Source organism: Eleutherodactylus coqui, chromosome 6 (assembly GCF_035609145.1).
Source record: "Eleutherodactylus coqui strain aEleCoq1 chromosome 6, aEleCoq1.hap1, whole genome shotgun sequence".
Lineage (NCBI taxonomy): Eukaryota > Metazoa > Chordata > Amphibia > Anura > Eleutherodactylidae > Eleutherodactylus > Eleutherodactylus coqui.
In genome coordinates, this window is record NC_089842.1 from 193,305,906 (window position 1) to 193,322,734 (window position 16,829).

General features: G+C 46.8%; 1 protein-coding gene across 1 annotated transcript in view; it reads left to right on the forward strand.

Annotated features, from left to right (window-relative positions):
- The first annotated feature begins 1,177 nt into the window (after positions 1-1,177).
- CHP1 (calcineurin like EF-hand protein 1) overlaps positions 1,178-16,829 on the forward strand; it is a 39,032-nt gene continuing 23,380 nt past the window's right edge. The window contains exons 1-2 of the mRNA XM_066608531.1: positions 1,178-1,338; positions 10,023-10,095. Of these exons, the coding sequence (XP_066464628.1) occupies positions 1,272-1,338; positions 10,023-10,095 (140 nt within the window). The 5' untranslated portion in view covers positions 1,178-1,271. The remainder of the gene's footprint in view (positions 1,339-10,022; positions 10,096-16,829) is intronic.

A 16,829-nucleotide genomic window follows, 5' to 3' on the forward strand; every position in this document is an offset into this window, starting at 1 on the left:
GTACCCACGGCCTATCCGCAACTGACTGCAATGGAAGCCGCCCACCGCAAAATAGAGCATGCTGCGATTTCTCTTCCGCTTGCGGAAATCGAAATTCATTTCCATGAGTATGAAGGAAAAAAAAGTGAGTTTGCATAGCATGCATTGAACAGAATTTTCTGCGGATCCACATGCCGCAGCCGACCGCGCATTCCGCAACAAACATCCTTCCGTGTGCAGCCAGCTTTAGACTACATTCACAGGAGTGTGATTCGCGCGCAAGTTTTGTGCATTGCAAGATGCACAAAACTCGCACGAATATGAAACTTTATCCATTAGAGCGGAGTTGTACACGAGCGATGCTGTGAGGTAAAAAATCACTGCATGACCTAAATTTTCACGTTCCAACGCATCGCCTGCTGTTTTCAATGGGACAGTCAAGCGCATGACGTGCCGTACAATGTGCACGCGAGTCCCATGTAACATTTCCCGATAAGGCAAGCGCACGAGGATCGCAATTTCACAGAAGTGATGCGTGAATACCGCCTCTCATCCGCAGGTAAAAAGCACGTTGACATGCGCGATATCAGGCAGAGTTTCTCAGCCTAGTATCATGCTGGTCGGTGTGAAGGTAGCCATACTGTGAGAGAAAAATCTCTCGTGTAACCAAAGCCATGGAAATCGTTGTGTTATTTTCACAAACCAGTTCTGTCCATATCATTTATCGGGCGGAAGTCGCACGACTTTCTCGCCCGTGTGAATACACTATAATGTAGCAGCTCTTCCAGCACTGCAGTATTGTGGCCAGCAGAGGGCGCTCCCAGTATAACTATCTCATCACAGAAGACTCCAGCCAGAGCACTGATGGCGGAAAATAACCTAGAAGCGATCACGTGACGCCAAAACACCGGAAGTACTCCTAGCCACGCCCCAGTGCGCATATATTTATATTCCACAGCACTTCTGCTCGATTCAACGCAAACAACCAATCACTGTGAATCAGCCGACACAAACAACCAATCACTGTGAACCAGCCAACCCAACCAACCAATCACTGTGAACCAGCCAACTCAAACAACCAATCAGGTTATGAATCGAGCAGAAGTCCTGTGGAATATAGATATATGCTCCCCGTGCTAGCTGTCTTCTAGCGTTTCAGTATCAACTTTGCGGGCGGGGCTTTCTGTGTGTTGTGGGCGTGGTTTGGTGCTTAAACCCTCTCGCCGGCTTCGCCTCTGTATAAATACCGGGGGCTCCGCGGCTGTGTTCACTGGGAGACCGGAAGCGGCAGGATGGGCTCTCGGGCGTCAACACTGCTGCGGGACGAGGAGATAGAAGAGATCAAGAAGGAGACCGGCTGTAAGAACTTGTAGTACAGTTATTGGGGTCGGGCCGCTGCCTGCTGGGGGTTGTAGTACTCCTGTCACCGGACACCTCATCAGTGTCACTTATCCACTCCAGCGCAGGTGACCTGATGCGAGTACAGCCTGTGCTGTACAGGTACCTGCAGGGGGCACCATAGAGGGACTTCCCAATGAACTACCACTTTTACCATCACAGGGTATTGGAGATCAGCGTTAGATCACTGGGGCACCACTGATCAAGCCCTGCTCCTCTGTAGTGAACAGTATGCAGTTTGGCGCAGTGATGGAGAATGCATGCTGAAGCGCTGCAGACTTGTGCAGTGAAGGAGATTGTTTTTGTTTTTTTTTTTGTTTGTTTGTTTTTTGCGGGTGTATTGTCAAACTTTTGTAGCTTTTTTTTTAATTATTTATTTATTTTTTCTGCCTGCAGGATATGGTCATTTGCGCCTGACAAATGTACGCACACTCCCATTTTAAATGGCTAATTTATCTAGTTAGTTCCAAATGTGTCTTCGTTCCATGTAAACAGGGGGTTGGTCACTTATGAAAGGCTGCCTGATTGTTGCCAATGACGGCGGGCGGCCAGAATGATCACTGGTCCACTCAGCCTCCATTCACTAATGAGGATTATCACTAGGACAAGCTGTGGGGCATCTGCGCCCAACACGTCATCCTGCGACCCTGCAGATGTATGTCGCGTTTCATTAGGGTTTGCCTCCATATAGGTGGTCATTAATTTTCTTCTCTATAGGGCAAATACTGATCTGTATCTACCCAATATAAAATAATACCAAGAGATGCGAAACCGACAAAATTGTCGCATGCTGCGTATTTAAGTCATGAAATATACAACCATGTGACTCAATGTACAGACTTCAGTTAGTTCCGTGTTGTAGTCCACAAAACGTGAAGCAAATACAGCCTAAAAATCTGCTCGTCTGCAAGTGGCCTTGGGGTGAGTTCACACATCGCTGGCTTGATGCAGATTTTGTCGCCACTCTCATACAGGCTTTTGTTTACAGCTTTTTTTTTTTTTAAGCGCTGTCTGCTCTATTTTAGGGAGTTTGAAATGAATGGGGAGCGTCTTCAATGCGTTCAGAAATGTGGTAGAACGTTGCGTACAGCACTCTACTATGTTTTAAAACACAGCGTTCTCTGTCACCGGGCTGGAAAGTGAAAGTGGCGACATCAGTGGCTTTCTCTGCCTGCGTTGTTGCGCTGAAAGCTCACACTGAGGCTGGTGTCACATGGACGAGAGCGCGTGAGAATGCAGAATTATGAAGCCCATGCTTTTCAATAGTTTCCTTCACAGTTGCAACAACTTTACTCATGCATAATTAACTGAGAAAAAAAAATCACGGCATGCTCCATCTTTCTGCTTTTTTTGTTGCGTGCGCGCCCCCCCCCCCCCACTCCCCTCCCCCCCCATGTTTCCCTATGGAGCCTTCAATTTATTGCATCGCACGAACTTGAGATTTTCGTACGATGCATTTTTAACATTAAGGCTAGGTCCACACGGTGCGGATTCCTGACTGAAATCCCGCGGTTTGGTCGCAGTGAGATTTTCGTTGGGAGAACCGCTGCTTCAAAACCCGTGGCGGTTTTAGAGCGCGGCCGCAGTGGGGGGAAAAAAACATGCTGCGGTCAGCAAATCCGCGTCGCAGCGCATTTGCTGTCCCATGTGGATGAGATTTCTGAGAAATCTCTTCCATGTGGCTGGCTAATCCTGGGATCAGCAGCCGCATGCAGATTTCCGCACAAAATTTCCGCGGCAAATCTGCCCCGTGTGAACCCAGCCTCAAAAGTTCTGTTGTCCTCCACAAGAGAAAACTATAAGCAACAGCGATGTGTGCAAGAAAACGTGCTCTGATATCTCCTGAGCAAAATTGTAATATTGCTGCGGTATCTCGATTGCCCGTATGAAACTGGCCTGAACGCTGTAGGAAGCAGCGCTGCGTTTCTACTACCGCTCGTATGAGAGCGGCCTTACTCCGGTGCAGGTTTCATACTTCCCATTTGCTGCAGAGCTGCACCAAAACCTGCAATAAATCACTGACTGTTGAATGCACCTTTATGGTGGTTTTACACATGGAATTTGCAGGAGAAATGTGGTTTGGTTGGTTTGTTGTACTCTTCAAGCCCTTTTACACAGAACTATTGTTTTTAAAAAAATACTAAAAAATTTAAATTGTTCAAACCAGCAAAAGTGACCAATAATCATTCAGTGGAAATGCAACCAGTGACCGAGAATCGTTCATTTTATTTTTATACCTGCAGAAAACCATGGTTGTCTCGTTCAATTTAAATACCGATCATCTGGTTGTTTTGACCCACTTAGGGCTCCTGCACACTGGCGAGAGCAATTGATATCGCTGTCACAATCTTTATGAAAACCAGTGGATGCCAGGTGTTTTCACATGGGAACAGCTTTGCATCCCAACGGGGTGAAAGAATCCCCCATGGCGGCTGTTAGTGTTCAGTGATGAGGGAACTCCCTGCAGGGATGAAGGAATCCCCTGACACTGTCACAGCTCCAGCAGGGGATCACGATGTTCTACCATTGTTCTCAATGGGGCTGCCGCCGTTAAGGACAACGGGTGATATCGCAAAAAGGACATACTGCAAAATGTTTTTTCTTTCACTCCACATCGCAGGAGTGAAAACCTCGCAAATGAGAATGAAAGCCTTGAAAATCACTGGTTTCATTATCACATGTCTTTACTCACTCTCATTGCAAGATTTTCTTGCCAGTGTGATGGAGCCCTTATACAGCGAATGTGAACGACTGAACGGTTTCCGTTTGAACTCGAGCCAATGATGTGTCTCCTGTATAAACAAGCCGAAGGAGCGAACTCTGACATTGATCACTTGTTCAAACAATACATCGTTTGGTGTAAATGGTCCTTTTACTGTGACCAGATGTGTGATTATATATAATTTTTTCCCTCCTCCAAGCCTTTTTGCTAGGCTTCTCTGTAGGTTAACAAAAGTTTCTCTAACTTGGATAAGCTGTAGACATTTAGTACTTGTTCTCGGCTCAGACAAGCTTGGTGGGATCTAACATTGGATCATCAGCAGATCCCATCGAGCTGTCATCAAACTCCACTAGGCTCAGGGCGCACTCACACAGGTGTATGGGGGCTGCATATTGCGCATATATTTTTCATGCACCTAATAGGCAGTCCTAAAAGCCTATCGACTTACAGCAGGCCATTCAGATGTGTTTTTACAGGCATTTGAAAAAAATGCAGTGTCCTATTCTGGCTCATATTAAAGGGGTTGTCCCGCGAAAGCAAGTGGGGTTCAGCACTTCTGTATGGCCATATTAATGCACTTTGTAATGTACATCGTGCATTAATTATGAGCCATACAGAAGTTATTCACTTACCTGTTCCGTTGCTAACGTCCTCGTCTCCATGGAGCCGTCTAATTTCAGCGTCTAATCGCCCGATTAGACGCGCTTGCGCAGTCCGGTCTTCTCCCTTCTGAATGGGGCCGCTCGTGCCGGAGAGCTGCTCCTCGTAGCTCTGCCCCGTCACGTGTGCCGATTCCAGCCAATCAGGAGGCTGGAATCGGCAATGGAACGCACAGAGCCCACGGTGCACCATGGGAGAAGACCAAAAAAAAAAACACTGGCTGTGATTGGTTCATCAAGCACTGGCTGTGACTGGCTAAGTGTCAGCCAATTGCAGCCAGCGCTTCCAGAAGACGGTGATTTTTTTTTTTTTTTTTTCAATCTATGGCCAAAAGATTATGGAGAGACCCGGGGAGAAGCTGCTGTGGCGTCAGAGTGCTTGTAAGGTGATGTATATGTACCTTATTTTTGTTCTGCAGCAAGGGTTTAGGTTATAGCTTTGACCGTCGGATTTCCTACTCTCAAAAGTTGCACTGCACGAAAATGACATTTTTGTGCGACGTAACAGAGGAAGGCTCCAAAGGGAAATATGGGCTACAAAACTTCACGAGTTGCGGGCATATCACCAGACCCGCAAGGTTTTTGTGTTGGGTTGTCACATACTACAAAATATCGCATGTGTGAAGTAACCCATAGGAAAGCATAGGTTTCTCATACATGCAATTTGTAGCAATGCTACAAAATCACGTGACTGTCGCCCATGTGAACGAGGCCTAATAGGCATTAGTGCTGAGTAGTAGTTTATGCAAAATTATCGCTCAAAAGCCATATTTTAAGCGATCATCTGTGCAGTGTAAATGCACCCTAAGAAACAGCTGTCACCCACAATGTATGGAGTGGGATCTATGCCCGATTCCCCTCCATACAAACCTGGACTTGCATGACTTAAAGGGGTTGTCCCGCGGCCAAAACGAAAAAATTTTCACACCCCAGTCCCCCATGTTAAGCAAGCATCACAAACTACCCATGTAAATTGGTTTTTTAGAGCGTTTCTACTCACCATGAAGCTGTTTCATGAAGTTATAAAGGTCTTCTCCCATGGTGCGCCGCCGGTCTTCTCCCATGGTGCGCCGCCGGTCTTCTCCCATGGTGCGCCGCCGGTCTTCTCCCATGGTGCGCCGCCGGTCTTCTCCCATGGTGCGCCGCCGGTCTTCTCCCATGGTGCGCCGCCGGTCTTCTCCCATGGTGCGCCGCCGGTCTTCTCCCATGGTGCGCCGCCGGTCTTCTCCCATGGTGCGCCGCCGGTCTTCTCCCATGGTGCGCCGCCGGTCTTCTCCCATGGTGCGCCGCCGGTCTTCTCCCATGGTGCGCCGCCGGTCTTCTCCCATGGTGCGCCGCCGGTCTTCTCCCATGGTGCGCCGCCGGTCTTCTCCCATGGTGCGCCGCCGGTCTTCTCCCATGGTGCGCCGCCGGTCTTCTCCCATGGTGCGCCGCCGGTCTTCTCCCATGGTGCGCCGCCGGTCTTCTCCCATGGTGCGCCGCCGGTCTTCTCCCATGGTGCGCCGCCGGTCTTCTCCCATGGTGCGCCGCCGGTCTTCTCCCATGGTGCGCCGCCGGTCTTCTCCCATGGTGCGCCGCCGGTCTTCTCCCATGGTGCGCCGCCGGTCTTCTCCCATGGTGCGCCGCCGGTCTTCTCCCATGGTGCGCCGCCGGTCTTCTCCCATGGTGCGCCGCCGGTCTTCTCCCATGGTGCGCCGCCGGTCTTCTCCCATGGTGCGCCGCCGGTCTTCTCCCATGGTGCGCCGCCGGTCTTCTCCCATGGTGCGCCGCCGGTCTTCTCCCATGGTGCGCCGCCGGTCTTCTCCCATGGTGCGCCGCCGGTCTTCTCCCATGGTGCGCCGCCGGTCTTCTCCCATGGTGCGCCGCCGGTCTTCTCCCATGGTGCGCCGCCGGTCTTCTCCCATGGTGCGCCGCCGGTCTTCTCCCATGGTGCGCCGCCGGTCTTCTCCCATGGTGCGCCGCCGGTCTTCTCCCATGGTGCGCCGCCGGTCTTCTCCCATGGTGCGCCGCCGGTCTTCTCCCATGGTGCGCCGCCGGTCTTCTCCCATGGTGCGCCGCCGGTCTTCTCCCATGGTGCGCCGCCGGTCTTCTCCCATGGTGCGCCGCCGGTCTTCTCCCATGGTGCGCCGCCGGTCTTCTCCCATGGTGCGCCGCCGGTCTTCTCCCATGGTGCGCCGCCGGTCTTCTCCCATGGTGCGCCGCCGGTCTTCTCCCATGGTGCGCCGCCGGTCTTCTCCTCCAGTCTGAGCTCCACTGCTGATTACAGCCCCCTTATTGGCTGATCAGCACCACGTGATGGGGGCGGAGCTACACGATGATGCTGAGAAGGGTGAGGAGCCAGGATTCCTCTCTGCGCAAGCGCGACTGTTGCAGCGACCAGAGGAGAAGTTTGGTAGTTGCCATGGGGACGCCAGCACCGGAGGGGGTAAGTGTGTAACTTCTGTATGGCCAATATTTAATGCACGATGTATATTACAAAGTGCATTAATATGGCCATACAGAAGTGCATAACTGCACTTGCTTCTGCGGGACAACCCCTTTAACTGTGTCGTGGAACATTAAGGGGTTAAAGCTACTCTCACATGTCAAATTTTTTTGTTTTTTTCCCGCCCCCTCTAACTCTATACCAGCAAAGTAGATGAGAATTGTAACAAATCTCACCCGCATGTTGTGGAAAATTACTGCGAATTAAACTTCAGTGTGGATTTTGAAATTCTGTAGCATATTTATTCTTTCTATGCATTTTCACTGTAGATGTAAATCTATGCACTGCATAGGGTGAAATCCGCACCATATTCTGTAATGCTCAAATGACGCTGTAGGCAAGTGATACTGTTATGCTGGTGTTGGAATACTCCTTTTAAATTTCTTAGATCCCAGTAGCTTTACTGCAGATAAGCTCTCTCAAGTGACCAAATTAATTAACAATCATCTCCGAAGAAAGAACAAGAGACATGAACTGTCTGAAGGTCCTCACTGTGCTCTTTCTGAGGGGCTGGCCCAATGTTGGCTATATTAATGGTATAGATAGAACAAAGAAAGATAAAATCGTCCAATCACGGTGGCAAACATTACACCTTTTTAGTAGTAGTAAAACAACAAATCAATCTAAGCTACTAGCGCCTCTTTTCAGTATAGTGCTGCTCCTTAGGACATCAGGTGAGGGTGGCTCCATATTTTTCTAATCAGCTGTGTAGGAATGTACCCTGGAGAAGTTTCTGTACTCTATGTGGAAAGTGATTTACAGGTACATGCAGGTCTTTAACTTTTTATATGTAAGGACTTGTTTTATCTGTATTGAGGCTCAATCACACTAGCGCTTGGCCTCCGTTCAGGGTTTCCACCTTATTTTTGAAGCAGAAACAGAACTAATCGGTTCTGTTTTTACCACCGTTGATTTCAATGAGGGTTTAAAAAAAAACAAAACAAAACCAAAAAAACAAACCTTTTTTTTTAAACCCTCATTGAAATCAACTATTTTTCCCCACTGTGGAAATTACGCCACGTGTGACTCCACCCTTAATGAAAATGTCTATTGTGTTTGTGCAATTGTTGGTGTGCGGTCCAGGTGTCTGTAAAGATTGGTAACACTTCCTCCCCTGATGACTGTGTAAATATAGTCAAGGTCAGGTAAAATTCAGAGCACTTACTGGTAATCTGAGGTGCGTAATCTCTCTAATCTTTACAGGGTCCTTTTTTAGTTTCTAGTTTCCTAACACTACAACAAACACTGAAACTTTTTGTCTAGTTTGTTTCTCTGTGCTGCTTCCTCCCCCATGGCAGGATATAATGGTGCTATATCAATATGACATACGCCTGCTCGCTCGATTGTAATTTGCCTGGATTAAAGGATTATTCTACTGGAGACGCCTATAGAGATTGATTACTGCAATTATGCTAGTTTGCTGGGGTAATTCTGCCACTATCTGTGTTGGTATAAGGGTGTGGCTTTCTGTGACTGATCTGTTGACATTTTTCTGCCTCTTTCATGTTCCAGTATAACCTGGTGTTGTCAAATAGCACACCCTGTATCTCTCAAAATAGTCAATACCATTTGTCGTCTTTCATTGTGTAATGCCAACAAAGTGCAAATCCGTTGGTGCATTTCAGTATTTATCACCAGCCCACCAGGGCTGAACAAGTGCCGGGAGCCAGATAGTCCTTGTGCCAAAAAGTCACTAACGAATTATACCCTTGGGGATGCTATAGTCGGTCGGCCATATTTCTGGACAGTATAATTGCACAGGAGTCAATTTTCAACCACTTCACAAAAAGTTAAAAAATTTAATTTGCACCACCTTTGAGTGGCAAAATGAGGCTGGGTTCACAGTCGATTTGCCATGGAAATTCCGTCCAGATTTTGCTGCAGAAAATCGGCCTGCAGCCACTAATGGACTTTTAATGGCCAAATATAACTTGGACCACCCCTTTAAGGTTAGACACCATAGTGTTTCCCTTTTTTTTTTTTTTTTTTTTTTTTTTTTTGTTGTGGTCAGAACCAGTAGTGTAATGGAAGGCATCTCCCCCACTGCAAAGCTGCCTATTACATTTCTAGCTCTGACCACCAATGTGGACTTCTGGCTCTGCTGAACCTGCAGCAGAGCAGGCCTGAGGATCATTGGGGATCACGTGTAGCAGACCCCCACCAATCCACTGCTGACCTAGCCTGAGGATGGCAAAAGCCCCGGAATACCAAGGTGTATAGGCACTTTTTTCACACCACAAACTTGGCCTTGGCCTGTAAACGTGAACCCCTCCCTCCTCTGGTAGCAATAAAAGCTTGGCTAGTGGTTTCAGTGATGGTGTATGCTACTTAATTGTGCATGATAATGGCTTTGATTCTTTGCCAGTGAGATTAGATGCTTATGCACTTGACATTTACCGGAGTTCAACAACTAAATTTCTGCTGTGTAATTAACTGAAGAATCTGCTGAAGGTGTAAAAGTGCTGATAATGGCAGTGACGCGTAGGGGGACCACATGCTTTAAAGGTTGTAAAATATCTGGCTTCGTACATAACGTCTCTGTATTACTGGAATAGCTGAGCTCTGGAGTTTGTAATAATGCTTTCTTCTGGGTTAAGAGGGTAGAAGTACAGTGAGCTGCAATATTGGGTTATGAACAGAAGGTAAGGATGGAATAACTGCTACTATAGCCCTGCTCTATATGGCCATTTATGAGCGCACAAGTCCTGCTGTGATGGAGAACTGTGAAAACTGTCTTTTATAATGATATACAACTTTTTTTTTTTTTTTTTCCTCCTAGTTTCACACAGCCAGATAACACGGTTGTACAGCCGGTTCACCAGCCTCGATAAGGGAGAGAATGGAACATTAAGGCAAGTCACTAATGTTTATTATCCTTAAACCCAGATTACATCTGACTCCATGAATCTGTTAACCCTTTCCAATCCACTGTCTGACGTCTGAAGACATTACGATTTAGGGCTGTACAGCTCCGATATTTGAAGACGTCCGTCAGGCTTCTCTTACTGTATATTGCCAGCCTCTCTGATGTCAGAGCCTATCCAATGTGTCACCTCATGCAGTACTGGCTGTAGCCAGCATATAGCGCTGTTGTATAATGGCAGAATAACAGTAAGCCCCCTAGGAAAACCAGGACAAAAATTGGATTGGAAAGGGTTAAAGCTCTTTTTATAAATAAAGCGGTTTGATCTTTAGCGGGGTTGTCACATGAAAAATACTGTTTAATCATTAAATCTAGCCCATGAACTCAAAATATTCTTTTTAAATAAGTAAATACAAAAATGTTCAACCCCCAGAAATTGCAGGACTAGTGTTAGAATAACACCGCTGGCTGCCTCTATTCTGTGTCCACCTCAGTAACTGTTGACAGGTTGTCACACCTGCTCAGTCTTGCATCATGGAGGTATGTAGAGCACAGATGTCAAACACAAGGCCTGCGGGCCAAATCTGGCCTGCTGCAATTTATGTGGCCCACTGGCCTATCTTAAAAAAGGTTATCCAGATTGCACCCACCAGGATACATTGGGGTCAGAGTGGAAGCTGCTGCTGACACCTGTGTAGCAGCCACTGCTCGTACCTGCAGGCACCGCTGTCGTTGAAATCAATGGGAACTGTTTGCAATTATGAGCGCCAACCACTATATGGGTCGGAGCCGTGCTTCTACACTGATCCTGATGTATTCCAGAGGGCACTGCCTCTATTTGCCCCAGCTGCTCCCACCAGACCAGAGCTGCAAGCGGGTGAGTAAAGTTTCTAGGAATGCTGCCCAACCAGAGGCCAGTAGAGTTGCTATTGTTCTCTGGATGGGCAGCATCTCTGGGACCACTATGGGGAGGGTAAGGGGAGTTACTAATACAACTGATGTGGTAAGTGGCTATTTCTGAAGTTGCTGCGTCTTCTCTAATGTCAGAACAGATTTCAAGCAATTACATTAATTCTGTCATCTTACTACTTGCTTAGCATCTCTTCTGACGAGGGTGACACAGTGGTAATGTAATGACACAGCATTAAAGGGGTTGTCATGAGGCAGCAAGTGGGTCTATACACTTCTGTATGGCCATAATAATGCACTTTGTAATATACATTGTGCATTAATTATGAGCCATACAGAAGTTATAAAAAGTTTTTTACTTACCTGCTCCGTTGCTAGCGTCCTCGTCTCCATGGTGCCGACTAATTTTTGGCCTCCGATGGCCAAATTAGCCGCGCTTGCGCAGTCCGGGTCTTCAGCAGTCTTCTATGGAGCCGCTCGTGCCAGAGAGCGGCTCCGTGTAGCTCCGCCCCGTCACGTGCCGATTCCAGCCAATCAGGAGGCTGGAATCGGCAGTGGACCGCACAGAAGAGCTGCGGTCCACGAAGACAGAGGATCCCGGCGGCCATCTTCAGCGGTAAGTATTGAAGTCACCGGAGCGCGGGGATTAAGGTAAGCGCTCCGGTAAACTTTCTTTACTTCCCTGCATCGGGGTTGTCTCGCGCCGAACGGGGGGGGGGGGGGGGGGGGGGGTGGAAAAAAAAAAACCCGTTTCGGCGCGGGACAACCCCTTTAATGTAATTACACAGCATCTTTTCTAACATGAGAAGGCTCAGCAACTTCAGAAGTAGGTGTTCAGCACATTGGGAATCCCTCCACATACCCAGTAGAGCAGAAAGGGAAGCAGGACTGAGCAGGTGGAACAATTTCTGAGGTGGACACAGCTGGAATAACATTAGTCCTGGAATATCTGTCTAAAGGCCCTTTATCAATCAAAAAATAGCTTAATTGTTCCATGTAAAATGATCAAAAGTAAACACAAAGTTCAGTGTAAATAGACAACAATTGAACACTAAGGCAGGGTTCACACAGGGCGGATTTGTCGCGATTTTTCCATTGCGGTTTTGCCGCAGAAGAACTGCTTCTGCGGCAAAACCACTTCAGAGGTTAATTTTGGCTTGCGGATTTTTCTGCAGATTTTCGTGCGAAAAAATCAGCAAGCTCTTTTTTCCGCAGCGCTTTTTTCCATTTTGCCACGGATTTTGCTGCATCCATAGAGGTCTATGGACAAAAAAGCGCTGCGGAAAAGACTGTGCAATGGACATGCTGCATCTTTGAAAACCGCGCCGCAGTTGCATTTCCGCACTGTGGCTGTGCAGAAAAAATCCGCACGGAACAGCTTTTTGGCAAAACTAATTTGTGCTGCATTGCACTGCAAACACAGCAGTTTTGCCGCAGTGTGGATATGCAACGGCAATCAGCGGCAAAACCGCTGCAAATCTGCACTGTGTGAACCCAGCCTAATTCGTTTGCTTATGGTTAGTCTTCATTGGATAACCTTTTAAAGCCTTTCTTACCCTTTTGGGGGAACTTTAAAATTTCTTCAGTGGGGATATGGAAATAAAACACAATCTTGCTATGTAGGGGGGGGGGGGGGGGTTAATTTGTCAGGTGCAGAAAAAAACAGGTAGTCTTTATTTTTGGGTTGTCATCCATTTAAACTAGACTGTCAGGCAAACTATATGCCGGACATTTGTCCCCGCACATACGGTACTAGCTCCCATGCTGTTGCACAGGAGCAAGTATCGCTGGCTCACAGCGGGGAGGCTGGAGATTTCTCTCGCGCTCCTCCGCCCCTTTCCATTGATTTAACATTGCGGCTGTTCAATACTAAACATCCGCTATTTACACTAAACGATTGTTCAGCTCATCAGCCATCGTTTATGCTGCATAAACAATCAATGAGCTGATCTGATCGTTCAGTGTAAATAGCAGCTGTTCAGTACTGAACGTCCGCTATATTAAGTCAATGGAGAGGGGTGGGGGAGTGTGAGTAGAGAAATCTCCTGCAGCCTTCCTGTTCCCCTGCTGGTTCTGTAAGCGAACCAGCAATACTGGCTCCCATGCAACAGCACAGGAGCGAGTGTTGGGCATCATTTGCCCAACATTCGTCCTATCTAAATGGACCTTTAGTCTGATTACAGTGATGCCAATTAATGTGTGTACTGGGGGGAAAAAAAGCTTTGTTGCCAGCTTTTTGACACTCCCCACAATCGTATTTCTCAGTCAATGGAGCTTTCTGATGCGCTTGAACCAGTGATCATCTGATTGCATGCAGAATACACTGATACTTCAATACTATCACACAAGCGATATTCTCACATGAGTTTTGTGCACTTGTGCATCAAATACACTGTCTGATAACTGCATACGTTTTACAATGAAATGCTGTGATTTTTGTGATTGTTTACAGCCAGTCGCCTTCGACAGGTGAAGCACATCATTTACCCAGTAGAAGCCAATCTGCTGAAAACTGCAGCGTTTCACAGTAAAACGCATGTAATATTGCACTGTTTTTGTATATCAATATGCAGTGAAAATGTGTTAAATGGGCTACAAATGCAAAGTGGAAATGCAACTTTAGGGAGTGTTTACACAGCACACTGATTAACATCAGGGGGTTCCGTCACGGGCAGAAAACAGCACTGTGCTGAATCGCCAAACTTAACAAAAGGAACCATTCCCTTCTATTGTGAATTAGGCATTCCTTTGGCCGCTTTTTTTTTATTTTTATTTTTAACAAGGTTTCAGTTTTCTTTGTTTATTTGGAGTAGAGAATAACTTGGTTGACTCAGCTTTCTGTGCTCCAAATAAAACGGAAACGAGTGGAACCCTTGTAATATGGGCATCCAAGTAATGGTTACATTTAATAACAAAGGTTCTCTTTGCTACCATTTGGGGTTCTGTCACGGCGCTGTGTTCTGCACCTGTGACTGAATCATTTAAATTAATCAGAGTGTACTGTGAACTCTCCCTTATATAGCTGAACTGAATAGTCTTTAACTGTCAGTGGAGGCAGTCTCCGGGGGATCAGTAGAAGAGCTTCTAGCAGAAGCTTGAACTTTCATACAGATTGGGCTGCACAGCAGATGAGTCTCAGTGCAACAAAGTCCAATTTGCTGCTAGAACTCCTCTCTGATCCTCCGGAGACATCAAACCTCATCAGATAAGTGTCCTGCAGCTTCACATACTCAGCAGTCCACAAGGATTTCAGTTTCGCCCTTCACAGATATAGACTAAAATAATTCTTTATTAAGATCCTTTAAAAACATATACGGGCTAATTTATACACACAGAACATAAAGGCAAAAGGATACTGCAATATCCTTTCCATACAACAAGTCTCTAATATTTAATCACGAGACTACCAGGCATCCAGATAATAGAATATGACTGGATAGCCGTATGATGATTGTAAATGGTGTATACAATCAACAATAGGTCAGTTGGTATACTCAAATTGACTAGTATATAAAGGGACTCTTCATAAATTGAAGAGAGGTTGAGTCCCAGTGTTATTAAAGGTACATTGTCAAGTCATTAATTTCCCAGGACTATAATTCCAAAAGTTTTATTTATATATATATATATATATATATATATATATATATATATATATATACATACTTACTTACTCATGGGTTCAGGCTCGACGCGTTTCCCCACTAATAGGTGGTTCATCAGGAGCAAGGGGTATGCAAAACTGACTATTTGTGTTAGTGTATACAGTCTTGTAAAGACTACGTGATAGAAAAAGACCACTTGATGATGGTAAAAGAATTTTATCGACTACTTAAGGTTAGTAGATATATCACGTAAGGCGTAATATATTCACTATTATGCGCTAAATTTGCTTTCCCTCCGACATCATGACAGCATACACTTGGAGGTTGCTCACCTGCTGACCTGGTGGGACAGGAAGAGGCAGAACATAAAAGGCACCTCCCCTCCACCAAACACCAGTGCATTCCAAATAACCACAGTGACAGTATACTTAACCAGAAGGTGTTTTATTGGCACCACACACCTGAGACAAAGAAATCATAAGCATACACATTACCTCATGTGTTAGACAAACAAGGGTAACCGTGTCGGTAGGGGGGGGAAAGCCCGTATGCTGTCATGATGCCTTCAAGAAAGGGAATTATCGGTAAGAAAAATTCCCGTTTTCCCTCCGACATCATGACAGCATACACCTGGAGAAATACCAAATAACTGGCATGGGATTTTTTAGGGAGGGATTACTGCTTGAAGCACCTTCCTCCCAAAGGTTGCATCCTCACTAGATTTTAATGTCCAGCCTATAAGGTTTAATAAACGTATGACTAGAAGTCCACGTGGCTGCGTTACAAATCTGTTCGATTGAGGCGTGTGCTCTTTCTGCCCAGGAAAATGCCACCGCCTGAGTAAAGTGGGCTTTCAAACCTTCTGGGGGAAGAATGCCCCTGGCCTTGTAAGCCTCCTGGATGGCTCTTCTGAGCCACATGGCTATAGAATCTCTAGAAGTAGCCTTCCCTTTGGCCTGCCCCTGAAATTGAACGAAAGTTTGTCAGTCTTTCTGCAACTTTCCGTTGCCTCAAGGTACGCTAATGCGGCTCTTTTAACGTCAAGATTATGGAGTCTCTGCTCCTTTTCGTTTTTAAATTTTAGACAAAGGCTGGAATGACTATTGGCTGGCCTCTGTGGAAGTCTGACAAGACTTTGGGTTGGAGGAAAGGGTCTAAGGAGAATACGATCTCATCAGGGTGCATAGTCCTATATGGGGCCCTTTGCGAAAGGACCTGAATTTTACCCACGCACATAGCCGACATAACTGCCACAAGGTGGGCTACCTTGTACGTCAGCAAAGCGATGGATAGGTTTCTAATAGGTTCAAATGGGGGAAAATCGCAGAAGGCCTGAAGGACTATAGTCAGATCCCAGGGGGAGCCCCATCAGCCTTATGAATCGATGCAGTCTACTCGCCCTTCTAGGAAATTTCCTGATCCCCTTGTGCTTAGCAAGCACGAGATCAAAGAATGCCCTCAAAGCCACTACTTGGGCTTTGAGGTAATCTGGACTCAACCCTTTATCCGGGCCTGCCTGGACAAAACTTAAAATTTTTTTACGAATGTCTGATTGGATGTCCTGACCCATCTAGTCTGAGAATTTTTTTCCCGACTTTGGAATAAATCTTTTCCATCGAGGGCATAAGGCTCTCGCAATTAGTGGAAACCCTATTAGATGATCGACCCTTTCCTAAGAATTTTACCCGTTAAAGATCCAGACTCTAAGCCTGAACTTGTGAACCTCCGGGTAGAGAGGACAGGACCTTGCAGCAATAGGTCCAGTCTTGACGGAAGATGGAGAGGCTCTCCCACTGACAGATCTCAGGAGAGGAAACCAAGGTCTTTTGGGCCAATAAGGCGCTACTAACGTTACTGACAGCCTTGGCCGCAGTAATTTTCTTAGGAGTAGCGGAATCGGGGGTAAAGGGGGGGAAAAGCGTAAGCCAAGTCCCAAACCCAGGGGTGAGAGGGGGCGCCCATGCCTAAGGCTTGTTTCTCCGAGTCTCGGGAAAAGAGAAGACGACAATTGGTATTTGCGCTTCACGCAAACAAAACTATTTCGGGTACCCCCCATTTGTCCCGAGTAGGCTAGACACTTCGGGATGGAGTCCCCACTCTCCTGCGTCCACTTTCTTCCTGCTTAGAAAATCTGCGACTGAATTCTCGGCTCCTTTTATACGGAAGGCCGACAGTGACTTAGTTGTGAGTTCCGCCCATTGAAGGAACC